The sequence below is a fragment of the Microcebus murinus genome, chromosome 7 (assembly GCF_040939455.1).
Source record: "Microcebus murinus isolate Inina chromosome 7, M.murinus_Inina_mat1.0, whole genome shotgun sequence".
Lineage (NCBI taxonomy): Eukaryota > Metazoa > Chordata > Mammalia > Primates > Cheirogaleidae > Microcebus > Microcebus murinus.
Genome location: NC_134110.1, coordinates 24,100,598 through 24,112,920, shown reverse-complemented (window position 1 = coordinate 24,112,920; position 12,323 = coordinate 24,100,598). Strand labels below are relative to the sequence as shown.

General features: G+C 40.8%; 1 protein-coding gene across 3 annotated transcripts in view; it reads left to right on the top strand.

Annotated features, from left to right (window-relative positions):
- Positions 1 to 12,323, top strand: part of HERC2 (HECT and RLD domain containing E3 ubiquitin protein ligase 2) — a 188,814-nt gene that overhangs the window by 84,764 nt on the left and 91,727 nt on the right. For all 3 annotated transcript variants that reach the window (XM_076004890.1, XM_076004889.1, XM_076004891.1), the window contains 7 exons: positions 2,176 to 2,309; positions 2,857 to 3,030; positions 3,103 to 3,239; positions 3,360 to 3,511; positions 4,187 to 4,378; positions 10,650 to 10,837; positions 11,916 to 12,108. In XM_076004890.1, coding sequence (XP_075861005.1) covers positions 2,176 to 2,309; positions 2,857 to 3,030; positions 3,103 to 3,239; positions 3,360 to 3,511; positions 4,187 to 4,378; positions 10,650 to 10,837; positions 11,916 to 12,108 — 1,170 coding nt within the window. The remainder of the gene's footprint in view (positions 1 to 2,175; positions 2,310 to 2,856; positions 3,031 to 3,102; positions 3,240 to 3,359; positions 3,512 to 4,186; positions 4,379 to 10,649; positions 10,838 to 11,915; positions 12,109 to 12,323) is intronic.

Sequence of the window (12,323 nt, the reverse complement as noted above, 5' to 3'; positions counted from 1 at the left end):
CAGGCTAGTCTCCAACTCCTGGCCTCAAGTGATCTTCCTGCCTTGGCCTCCCAAAGTGCTAGGATTATAGGCATGAGCCACTGCACCCAGCCCCAAAGTAAAGAAATGTTTTTTGTTTGGAAATACTGAGTATTCTGATATGTGGAGAATTATTATAAAAAGGAACTTAAAGAATTACTGATGTTTTCATATAAGTAACTGTGTAAGGGTATAGAAAACACTTTTTGCATTAAGTAATCAAAATTTAAGTAAAAATATATAAAATACTTTAGAGTTTGGTCACTTGTGATTATAAATAAACTACAGAAATTTATAATTATATTCTTATGAAGTCTACTGATTTATTCTACCAGCTTATAAACAATATTAATTACTGAGTTTTTGATGGGTATTTGGAACAATGATGTCATAAAAGACTAATGTGTTTTAAAAGCCATCCCAAAGTGATTGTTTCTGAAAAAACTCTTAACCTACAATAACTTATCTGAATCTTAGGAGTGCTCTGATCAGGAAGTAACAGCGGTAACACTTCTGAGATTCCTTTAACCCAGGCATCCAGGAAATTTGGCCAAATCACAGGCCCAGAAGCCTGTCCTGTTTCAGTGTGAAGGAGTCACTCTCCCTCTACCATCCAGCCACCTCATGTCCATGGGTTCTGAGCCCACACTGTCACCTTTCTTGTTTTGGATTTGTAGATAGATTTATTGTATGATGTTTGCAGCTAGTTTTCTTTTTTTGGAAATTAAATAACTTATGAAGTATAAGTAATTAGTTTTCCTGGTGTTGTGTCTGGGGTCCCCAAGCCCTCTCTCAGGCTTGATGATTCACTAAAAGGATTCCAGAGTCAGGACTCAGAAGAGCTGTTGTACTCACAGTTATAGTTTGTTACTGCAAAAAGGATACAGATTAAAATGAGCAAAAGGAAGGGTGCATGGAGGAAAGTTTAAAAGAAACTAGGCCTAAGTTTCCAGTGTCTGTTGCTAGTGGAGTCACATGGGGACATGCTTAGCTCTCTTAGCAACAATGTGTGAAGAGTTGTCAATCAGGGCAGCTCATCCAACCCTTGGTGTCCAAGGTTTTTACTGGGGGCTAGTCACATGGGTATGCAATGCCTATGTGACTGATCTCAATTGCTTACATTCCGGTGCCACAGAGCAAAAAACAGGTGATCTCTGTAAGTCACATTGTTATCATAAACCATCTAGTCAAACTGGTACCACATGGTCCTTGGCCTCAGCTACACCAAAACACTTATCAGGCAGGATATTTCAAGGGCTCAGAGCTCAGTTTCTAGGAGAAGGACCAGTCCTGAAGGGACAGACCTTTCTTGGGAATTTGCAGGGTTTGAACAATCCAGGCCTAGTATGTTAGCCCATTACTGCCCAGGTTTCTTATCATGTTGCTTATTTTTTATATTACATTCTGATGAGATTCAGATCAGTAATTTTTAAAGGGATAAAAAGAAATAATGAAGAAATACCACATATCACATTGAAGATCCAATAGAAATTTCCCCAATTGAAGAGGCTAACAGAAAAGGCATCCATTTGATCCTCTTATGCACCGATGGAGAACCACTGGGCTACAGCTGAGTGGGCAAGCTGGTGACTGTGGGCCACATGAGACCTGTTACTTCCTTTGTGTTGCTCATGGGCTAAGAGTGGTTTTTGCAGTTTCAAATTGTTTTAAAAAATCAAAAGAAATAGTAATATTTTTGGCACATAAAAATTAGATGCAGTTTAAATTGCAGCATCCATAAATAAAGTTTTATTGGAACACAGCCATTGATTTAGGTATCTCCTGTAGCTACTTTTTGTACTACAATAGCAGAGTTGAGTATTTGCAACAGATTGAATGACCTGCAAAGACTCAAATGTTCACTCTTTGGCACTTTTAGGAAAAGCTTGCTGACCCCTGGGCTACCCCTCCAAGGGCTTCTCCCCATTGCAACCCCCTCCCTCTGCCTGTTCCCGACAGGGTGACAAAGTGTTACAATTACCTGTTGTGTGAGACTAATTTTGATAGTTTTTACTTTCGTTGGAGCATTACAGTTTACAATGGTGTTCTTGTTTCTTTGAATAAAATTTCCAGCTTTCATGAAAATATAAGTATTTCTTTATTTAAAAATATATTTAAATAAATGATTTTTATAATGAATGATGTTTTTAAACATAGTTCCTAAGAAACCAGAATCCACTGATGATGAAGAGAAAATTGAAAATGAAGAGAGTGATTTAGAAGAAGCTTGCATTTTGCCTCATAGTACGATAAATGTGGACAAAAGACCCATTACAATTAAATCACCCAAGGTGCAGTATTTTCTTTGATTCTGAGATTGAGTGACTGGAAACCACAGTACATGGCAAAGGAATCCATGAGTGTTGTACCTTTGTACTTGCACATCTCTAGGGTAGTGAGTGTAGTTGGTTGTTATTAAAGGGAAGCCCCAGTGATGTTTGATGAACTTGACTTATGGTGCCTTGGTCAGAGCCATAGTTGGAAAAGTATTTCTTTTTATTTTTGGTATTACATTGTATCATTATTTATTCACCATTCATTCATTGAATGTATCCTTTGTTGCAGAAACTCTACTAGTCACTGAAGCTATTAATGTGAACCATAACTTTGTATGCCAAGTTAGCTTGATTGAAAGTATATTTGCATAGAGATTATGAATTCAGTTATAAGGACAGCTATAGCATAGTTTTTTAAACCATATATTAGTTACTAAGTTTAACATACTTTACCACTTTAAACCTAGTGGCATTATTTATATTTATATTTGAATAACCGTTTTAGAGTGCAGGTTAATATTAATAGGGTAGGCTAATTTTGAAAATTATTTTCCTTTGTTAGGATAAATGGCAACCACTGTTGAGTACAGTTACAGGTGTTCACAAATACAAGTGGTTGAAGCAGAATGTTCAGGGCCTTTATCCACAGTCTGCACTCCTCAGTACCATCGCTGAATTTGCCCTTAAAGAAGAGCCAGTGGATGTGGAAAAAATGAGAAAATGCCTACTAAAACAGGTAAAATTTGATGAGAACATGTTTCTTTTCCTTGGGTAATATGTACAACATTTAACTGTTAATATTTTGCAGTTGGAAAGAGCAGAAGTTCGCCTGGAAGGGATAGATACGATTTTAAAACTGGCAAGCAAAAATTTCTTACTTCCATCTGTGCAGTATGCTATGTTTTGTGGATGGCAAAGACTTATTCCTGAGGGAATTGATATAGGGTAAAACTTTATGTTTTTTTCTTAATTAATTAAGGAAGCTGTAGCAACAAAACATTGTTCTATTAAAGTTAAAAGTTTGCCATTGTCTCAAGTAAAATTTTTTTATCTTTTGTTTGAAAGGGAACCCCTTACAGATTGTTTACAGGATGTCGATTTGATCCCACCTTTTAATCGAATGCTGCTGGAAGTAACTTTTGGCAAACTGTATGCTTGGGCTGTTCAGAACATTCGAAATGTTTTGATGGATGCAAATGCCAAATTTAAAGAGCTTGGTGAGTTATTTTTTTTTTTTTCATAAACCTGATGGTTAAAAGACTATTAAAATTGATGTTGTAGTAATGTCAGTGATTGCATCACTATTACTTCAGAGCTTGGCCTTAGTTACATGTTGTGGAAACTTGCAAATGTCAGTTTTCGCTTTTGGGAAGACTAATAACTTTGTACATTTAGATTGATAATCTGTGCTGCTCTTAGTGTTCTAAGATTCTAAACACAACTGTAAAAATTTAGAAGACACAATCTTGAAGTACTCTAATAAAAAGCTTTTATATTTTTACATTTTTATGTATATCACACCATATACCTCAGAGTGTCTGTGTCCTATATTAGTATTTATTTCTGAATAGTTTGAGCTTCCATAGGGAAGTGCTAGGATTAATTTTGTGGAAGAAAAGTGAAACATAACTGTTACATTTGAAACAAAAGGAATGGAATGGGGCACCAGGGATATTTAGAGAGCAGTATGCTAAGTCTTACAGACAGATGGAGAGAGCCGTGCTTGGAGTACAGGTGGTAGGACCATTGCAAAGCATGACAGCGCTACCTGATGTCCACATTCTGAAATCCCCTGAAAAATAGAAGTTTAAAGTAATCTCCAATGCTTTCTGCATCATGTGTATTCTTGTATCCATGCACAAGAAATTTAAGTGGGCGCCAATGCTTATTAGGTATCCAGCCTGTTCCCCTGCAAACAATTACCAACGAGAACCCGTCAGGACCGAGCCTGGGAACGATCCCGCAAGCACGCTTCCTCCTGGTGATGCTCAGCATGCTCACCCTGCAGCATGGAGCAAACAACCTTGACCTCCTGCTCAACTCTGGCACACTCGCCCTCACGCAGACAGCACTGCGGCTGATTGGTATGTCGGCGCGGGCTTTAGGGCTTTACAAAAATGTTAAAATTTGCCTTCTCTCTCTCTTTCCTTCAAATTTTTTTTTAAATTGTGGTAATGTACAAATAATGTAAACTGTACCATTTTAAGTTTATAATTCAGTGATATTAAACACACACATTCATAATTTTGTGGAACTATCAGTGCTAACTAGTTCTAGAACTTTCATCACCCCAGATACACCCCATTTAGCAATCACTCCTCATTTCCCCTAACCTACAGTCCCTGGCAACCACAGGTCTGCTTTCTCTCTCCCTGAATTTGCATATTCTGGATATATTATTTAAATGGAATCATACAATTTGTGGCGTTTGTGTCTAGCTTATTTCATTTAGTATATATTGGTACTTTACTCTTCTTTACAGCTGAAAAATATTTCATTGTATGAATATACAACATTTTGTGTATCCGTTCACTTTTGGGTTGTTTCTACCTTTTGGGTTTTGTGAGTAGTGCTTCTGGGGTTATTTACATACAAATTTTGTTTGGACACCAGTTTCCAGTTTTGATTACGTACATAGGAGTGGAATTGCAGTGTAACTTGCTGAGAAACTACTAAACTTTTCCACAGTGCTGTACCATTTTACATTCCTACCCTCAGTGGACAAGGGTTCCAGTTTCTCTATATCTTCATCAACACTAGTTATTTTTTGTTTTTTTTTTTTTTTTTTTTTTTTTTGAGACAGAGTCTCACTTTGTTGCCTAGGCTAGAGTGAGTGCCGTGGCGTCAGCCTAGCTCACAGCAACCTCAGACTCCTGGGCTCAAGCGATCCTTCTGTCTCAGCCTCCCAAGTAGCTGGGACTACAGGCATGCGCCACCATGCCCGGCTAATTTTTTCTATATATATTAGTTGGCCAATTAGTTTCTTTCTATTTATAGTAGAGACGGGGTCTCGCTCTTGCTCAGGCTGGTTTTGAACTCCCGACCTCGAGCAATCCGCCCGCCTCGGCCTCCCAGAGAGCTAGGATTACAGGCGTGAGCCACCGCGCCCGGCCTATTTTTTGTTTTGATTAAGTCTATCCTAGCGGGTGTGTAGTGGTTTCTCATTGTGGTTTTTTTTTTTTTTTTTTTTGAGACAGAGTCTCGCTTTGTTGTCCAGGCTAGAGTGAGTGCCGTGGCGTCAGCCTAGCTCACAGCAACCTCAAACTCCTGGGCTCGAGCGATCCTTCTGCCTCAGCCTCCCTGGTAGCTGGGACTACAGGCATGCGCCACCATGCCCGGCTAATTTTTTTATATATATATCAGTTGGCCAATTAATTTCTTTCTATTTATAGTAGAGACGGGGTCTCGCTCTTGCTCAGGCTGGTTTTGAACTCCTGACCTTGAGCAATCCGCCCGCCTCGGCCTCCCAAGAGCTAGGATTACAGGCGTGAGCCACAGCGCCCGGCCTCATTGTGGTTTTGATTAGCATTTCAGTGATGATGTCAGGCATTGAGCATTTTTACATATGCTTGTTGGCCATTTATATGTTTTCTTTAGAGAAATGTCTGTTCAAGTTCTTTGTCCATTTTTTAATTGAGTTATCTTTTTCTTGTTGAGTTATAGGATTACCAATAAATGTACCAAACATTTAAAGAAGAATTAACACCAATCCTCAAATTCTTTCATAACTATTTTGGGATATTAGACCTTTACTGATCTGTAGACATTTATCAGATCTATGATTAAGGAAGTTTTCTCCTATTCAGTGGGCTGTATTTTTTCTTGATGGACAAGAGTTTTTAATTTTGATAAAGTTCAGTGTATCTATTTTTGTTTTGTTTGAGCTTTTGGTGTCATATTTAAGAAACCATTTCCAAATCCAATATGTTTTCTTCTCTAAGTTTTACAGCTTTAGCTCTTACATATTTAGATCTTTGGTCCATTTTTAGGTAATTTTTTACATGGTATGATGTAAGAATGCAACTTTTTTCTTTTGGTTATCTGGTTGTCCTAATGCCATTTGTTGAAAGGCTGTTCTTTCCCCCAAGGTATTAGTACCCCTGGCAAAATCAGTTGGCCAGAGATACTTATTTAGGTTTATTTGTGAACTCTCAGTACCATCCTCTTGTTCTGTATGTGTCTGTCCATATGCCAGTACCATCCTGTTTTGAATATTGTAGCTTTTTAGTAAGTTTTAAAATTGAGAAATGTGTGTCTTCCAATTTTGTTTTTATTATTTTTCAAGGTTATTTTGGCTATTTTGAGTCCTTTGCATTCCATATGAATTTCAAGGCTGGCTTTTCCATATCTGCAAAAAAGGCCACTGAGATTTTGTTAGGGATTGTCTTAGATCTGCAGATTGCTTTGGGGAATATTGCCATCTTAATATTAACTTCCTTTCCATGAATTTGGGGTATCTAACCCAAACCAGCTTTGGGTTTTGTTGATTCTGTTATTCTTCTATTGTCTATTTTATTTACCTTTGCTCTAATCTTTATTATTTCCTTCTTTCTGCTAACTTTGGCTTTACTGTATTTTTATTTTTCTAATTCTGCATGCTTTTATAGGTAGGTATAAATATCCCTTTTGGCACTGCTTCTGCTGTACTACATAACTTTTGGTGTGTTACGTTTTGATTTGTCTCAGAGTATTTTCTGATTTCTCTTGTGATTTCTTCTTGACCCACTGGTTTATTGTGTGTTGTTTAATTTCCACATAGTTATGAATTTTCCAGTTTTCATTTTGTTTTTAATTTCTATTCCATTTTGTCTGGAGAAGGCAATTTGTAGTCTATTTAAGTTTACAACTTATTTTGTAGCTTAACATATGCTCTGTCTTGGAGAATGAATGTTCTGGGTATACTTGAGAAAAATGTATATTCTCCTCCTTTTGGGTGGAGTGTTCTATTTATGTTTGATAAATCTAATTGGTTTATAGTGTTGTTCTTTGCCTGAAAATCTGAGGTGCTGCAGGGCCAGTGGTCAAAGTTCAAGTGAAAAAGCAAGGTCTTTTTATGCATCAGTCTTAGAGTACACATTGATCTGTTCAAAAACATGCATCAGGCTGGGAAACAATCAGCCTCTAAGAGTCATACACATACACCAATTTCTTAAGACTACATTAGCGACTAAAAATTGCTTTTAAAAATTACAAAGGTGAGGCAGGGCATGGTGGCTCATGCATGTAATTCCACATTTTGGGAGGCCAGGGTGGGAGGATCACTTGAGGGCAGGAGTTCAAGACCAGCCCTGGTTAACATGACAAGACCTCATCTACACACACACACACACACACACACACACACACAACCAGGTGTGCTGGTGTGTGCAGGGCATGGTGGCTCATGCATGTAATTCCACATTTTGGGAGGCCAGGGTGGGAGGATCACTTGAGGGCAGGAGTTCAAGACCAGCCCTGGTTAACATGACAAGACCTCATCTCCACACACACACACACACACACACACACACACACACACACAACCAGGTGTGCTGGTGTGTGCCTGTAGTCCCAGCTACTCAGGAGGCTGAGGTGGGAGGACTGCTTGAGCCCAGGAATTTGAAGTTGCAATGAGCTATGGTTGATGCCATTGCACTCCAGCCTGAGTGACAGAGCAAGACCCTCCTTCTAAAAAGAAAAAAGAAATTCCACAGTGAGCCAGGCACAACGGTGCACACCTGTAATTCTAGCTACTTAGGAGACTGAGGTGAGAGGATCACTTGAGCCCAGGAGTTTAAGACCAGCCCAGACTACATAGTAAGAGCCTGAATCTACATAGATTCAGTAAGAGCCAGACTATATAGTAAGAGCCTGAATCTAAAAAAATAAAAGAAAAATTAGCTGGACATTTGGTGTGTGCCTGTAGTCCCAACTACTTGAGAAGCTGAGACAGGAGGATTGCTTGATCCCAGTAATTTGAGGCTGTAGTGAGCTATGATGACATCACTGCACTCCAGCCTGGGCGACAGAGCAAGATCTCATCTCTTTTTAAAAAAACTATGAAAGTATATCTCCATCTAGAAATTGCCTCTCTTTTTATGTTGTCTTCCTTTTTTTCTAGAGGCTCTAATAGGCAAAAGTCTCAGCACAAATCATTAATTATGGGGGCTTATTCTGTTAATAGTACTCACAAGTTTAAATTCCAGTGGACTCACTGGCTGCGAAAAGCAAGGGAGTTCTGTCTCATGAATATCTATCTGTATTTGTAACTTTTCCTGATAAGGATGATTTATCATTAAAGAAATTAAAAGAATATAATATTAACTTTATGTATCCTGATACAATAGCCACAAAATGTAAAGCTACCAAAAAATTTCCTTCTTTTTTTGTTTTCAAATTTATTCAAGCCCCTAGCAATAAATTTAGCTTTTATGGGGTTAATAGTACAACTGCCCTGGAGATCCTAGCTGGAACACAGCCCTGTCCCCTCCTGGGGGCCCTTGGCTAAGGCAGCAGCTGGGCTAAAGAAAAGGTTGTTTCTCCCCCAGTTTCTCTAAAGCTTTGCTCCAGCCCTGGGAATGGATTTGCCTTTTTTATTCTCTCTTAGAAGAGACAGGAACAGAAACTTTTTACATTTTTGGCCCACTGAAGCCCATCTTTGGAGCTATTTGGGCCCTTTTTCCTACTACTTGGAGGAGCAAACAAAAAAGTACATGGACTGCAGATTCTCCCCCTCAGTATAGCCAGCAAGGCCAAACTGCAGCACACCAGCCAGGGATCCAAAAGCCCTCTCTGCTGGGCTTAGAGCTACTATTTTTGAATCCACAGATAAATTTTACTTCTAACCGTTGACAGCAGCTCAGCTTACTTCATGGTATGGATGACTCTGTAGCCACCCAGCACTAAATATTCTTGCCCTGCCCTTCATTCTTCCTTTTCCCAGACAGTGCTTTTTTAGTGTTTCACGGGGTTTGGGATTGCTCTAGAGAACCCTGCTGCCTCACCTGTGTCAGGGTTCTCCAAGACCACCCCCCAGGATTGATGATTTGCCAGGAAGACTCACAAGTATAGTACTCAGGGCTGTGATTTATTACAGTGAACAGATACAGAGCAAAATCATCAAAGGAAAAAGGCACATGGGCAAAGTCCAGAGGAAGCCAGGCACAGACTTCTAGAGTCCTCCCAGTGGAGTCACACAGCACACACTTAATTGTTAAGCACGGAGTTTTGGCGGCACATGTGAAGTACTGTTTGCCAGGGAAGCAGGTTAGAGACTTGACATCCAGAGTTTTTACTGGGGCTGATCACATAGCTACCCTCTGCCTGGCACGTACCAAGTTCCAGACCCCAGAGGAAGGCAGGTTTCAGCATAGACCACGCCATTTGTACAGACAGATCAGGCACAGCAGGCCACATTTATCACCTAGGGCAGCAGTCTCCAACCTTTTTGGCAAGGACCAGGGTTGAGGGATAGTTTTGGGATGATTCAAGTACATTACATGAATCATTACTTGATGATTTATTGTACAGTCAGACCTCTCTGCTAATGATAATCTGTATTTGGAGCCACTCCCCAGCACTAGCATCACCGCCTCAGCACCACATCAGCTCATCAGGCATTAGATTCTCATAAGGAGCACATAACCTAGATCCCTCACATGCAGTTTATAGTAGGGTTCGTGCTCCTATGAGAATCTAATGTCATTGCTGATCTGATAGGAGGTGGAGCTCAGGCAGTGATGTGAGCGATGGGGAGTGGCTGTAAATATGGTTGAAGCTTCACTCACTCACCCACCACTCACCTCCTGCTGTGCAGCCCAGTTCCTAACAGCTCACGGACCAGTACCAGTCCTCCACTTGGGGTTTAGAGACCACAGACCTAGGGATCAAGGGATCCTTCCTGAAATCCAGGTTCTCAGATGCCCGCCAGGGGCCGATCCTGCAGCTGGCCTGTCTGAGAACACGTCTCAGACTGAGTGCTAGCTCTGTTCTAGTGTTTGTTAATTTCCCATTGTTTAACATTTAGGGTGGTTATCTTTGTTTTTCTATTATAAAAAATGTGATGAACATCTTCCTAACTTGGTCATTTTGGTCTTTCAGAGGGAATAATTTCAAAAGTAGAGCAAATACCTTTTCTGAGCATTTTTTTATCTTCTGAGCATATTTATGTATTTTGTCCTTCCCCATACCTTCTTTGTATTCTAGATCTAATCAGTAAAATTTTCAGTGTTTATTGTATTAATTAATTAAAAAATATAGGACAGGCTCTTTAAAATTACTGTCTTTATCAGTACCTATTGATTTTTGTATGTGTATTAAAAAATAGGACATCGTAGCTACTTATTGACTCAGCTGTTATTTTTGCTGTGCTGACAGGTCCGAGTTGTGACAATGTTGAGGAAGATATGAATGCTTCTGCACGAGGAGCCTCTGCCACAGTTTTGGAAGAAACAAGGAAGGAAACGACTCCTGTGCAACTCCCTGTTTCAGGGCCAGAATTGGCTGCCATGATGAAAATTGGGACCAGGGTCATGAGAGGTGTGGACTGGAAATGGGGTGATCAGGTACTCAGCGATTTGATTTGAACATGTTAGTCACCTTCTGTACATCTTGATTGATGTAGTATTGGGGGGGGTGGAAATTGGAAAAATTAACTAAGGACATATGCCATCGATAGATGACATAGTTGTTGATTCCTGAGCTGCTGAATAGAATCAAAACCAATAGGAAGTAATGGCAGCCTGCCAAGAGTAGCAGCTATTTTCAGATAACTCATTGGCGTGAGGCTCAATTTGATGTGCAGATGGGACAAGAGTGAGAGTGAGCAAGAGAGAGTAAATCTCATTCTGAATGATAGAGCTGTGAAAGCTCTGAGGCCAGGGGCTCAGATGCTGCCACTGTAAGCTGTTGGCTATGGGCTATGAAGTTTACCCAGCAGTTCTGGGGATACCCATTGGGTGGGTGGCCATCTCTCCATTTTCCTCATAGCATGCTGTCTCCAAATCTGTGCTGGGTGCTTCAGGTGGAGTTGCTTACCACAGCCCCAGCTAAGTTAGTGTAGTGTTCACCTTCCCATGGCTCTGTCTGGGTTTTCTCAGCCACACTGTCAAGCAGGGGCTTTGTTACAGTCCTCTTAGAAATGAAAGTGTCTGGGGACAGGGAGCAGCATTTTATAAATTGCTTTCTCCCATAGAAAGGAGAGATAGAGCTTTCGCTCTGGGGCCCAGGAGGCAAACAGAAGCAGGAATGTGGGGGTGCTGTTGCCTGTCTTGGGTTTGTGCTGTGGTGAAGCCCTGTGAGGGCTTGAGAGGCAAGGATGAGCCTGCCAGGACCACGGTGGGAGGGCATGTCTGGCATTTGCTCAGAGAGGATCCTCACTGAAATAATACTTCCGCTTACTAATTTCTGTGGTAAAGGAGCATGAGAACGTTATTTCATGTCATTTAATTGATGTGAATTGTACATTTTGCAGGTAGGTTTGGGACCAGTCTGTTAACATGAAATCTGTGTACAGTGACATGGCCCTCTTTACAGGGAGGGGGCAGATGAAGTCATTTGTGTGGCAGGTCTCTGGTGGGTATGATGGAGGGACCAGGGCAGGACACACACCCTCTTAATGGATCTTTATTTTGGCTTTCTCAGGATGGGCCTCCTCCAGGCCTAGGCCGAGTGATTGGTGAGCTGGGAGAGGACGGGTGGATAAGGGTCCAGTGGGACACGGGCAGCACCAACTCGTACAGGATGGGGAAAGAAGGAAAGTACGACCTCAAGCTGGCGGAGCTGCCAGCCTCTGCACAGCCGTCGGCGGAGGACTCGGACACAGAAGATGACTCAGGTGGGTGATTCATGGAGGCATTTAGTCCAAGGCAGTGAATGGATTGTCCAAAACAGTGTGTCAGGGCTCTTCTGCAGACAGTGCTCAGCCCTCTGAGCCTGCAGGTGACACTAATCGATGCAGGTGTACAAAGAGGCTCTGGGTTGCAGCAACCCTGCTGGAACTAACTTCTTGCATTTTCCCTCCATTGCTGCTCCACCTTTGAGAGTGTGATG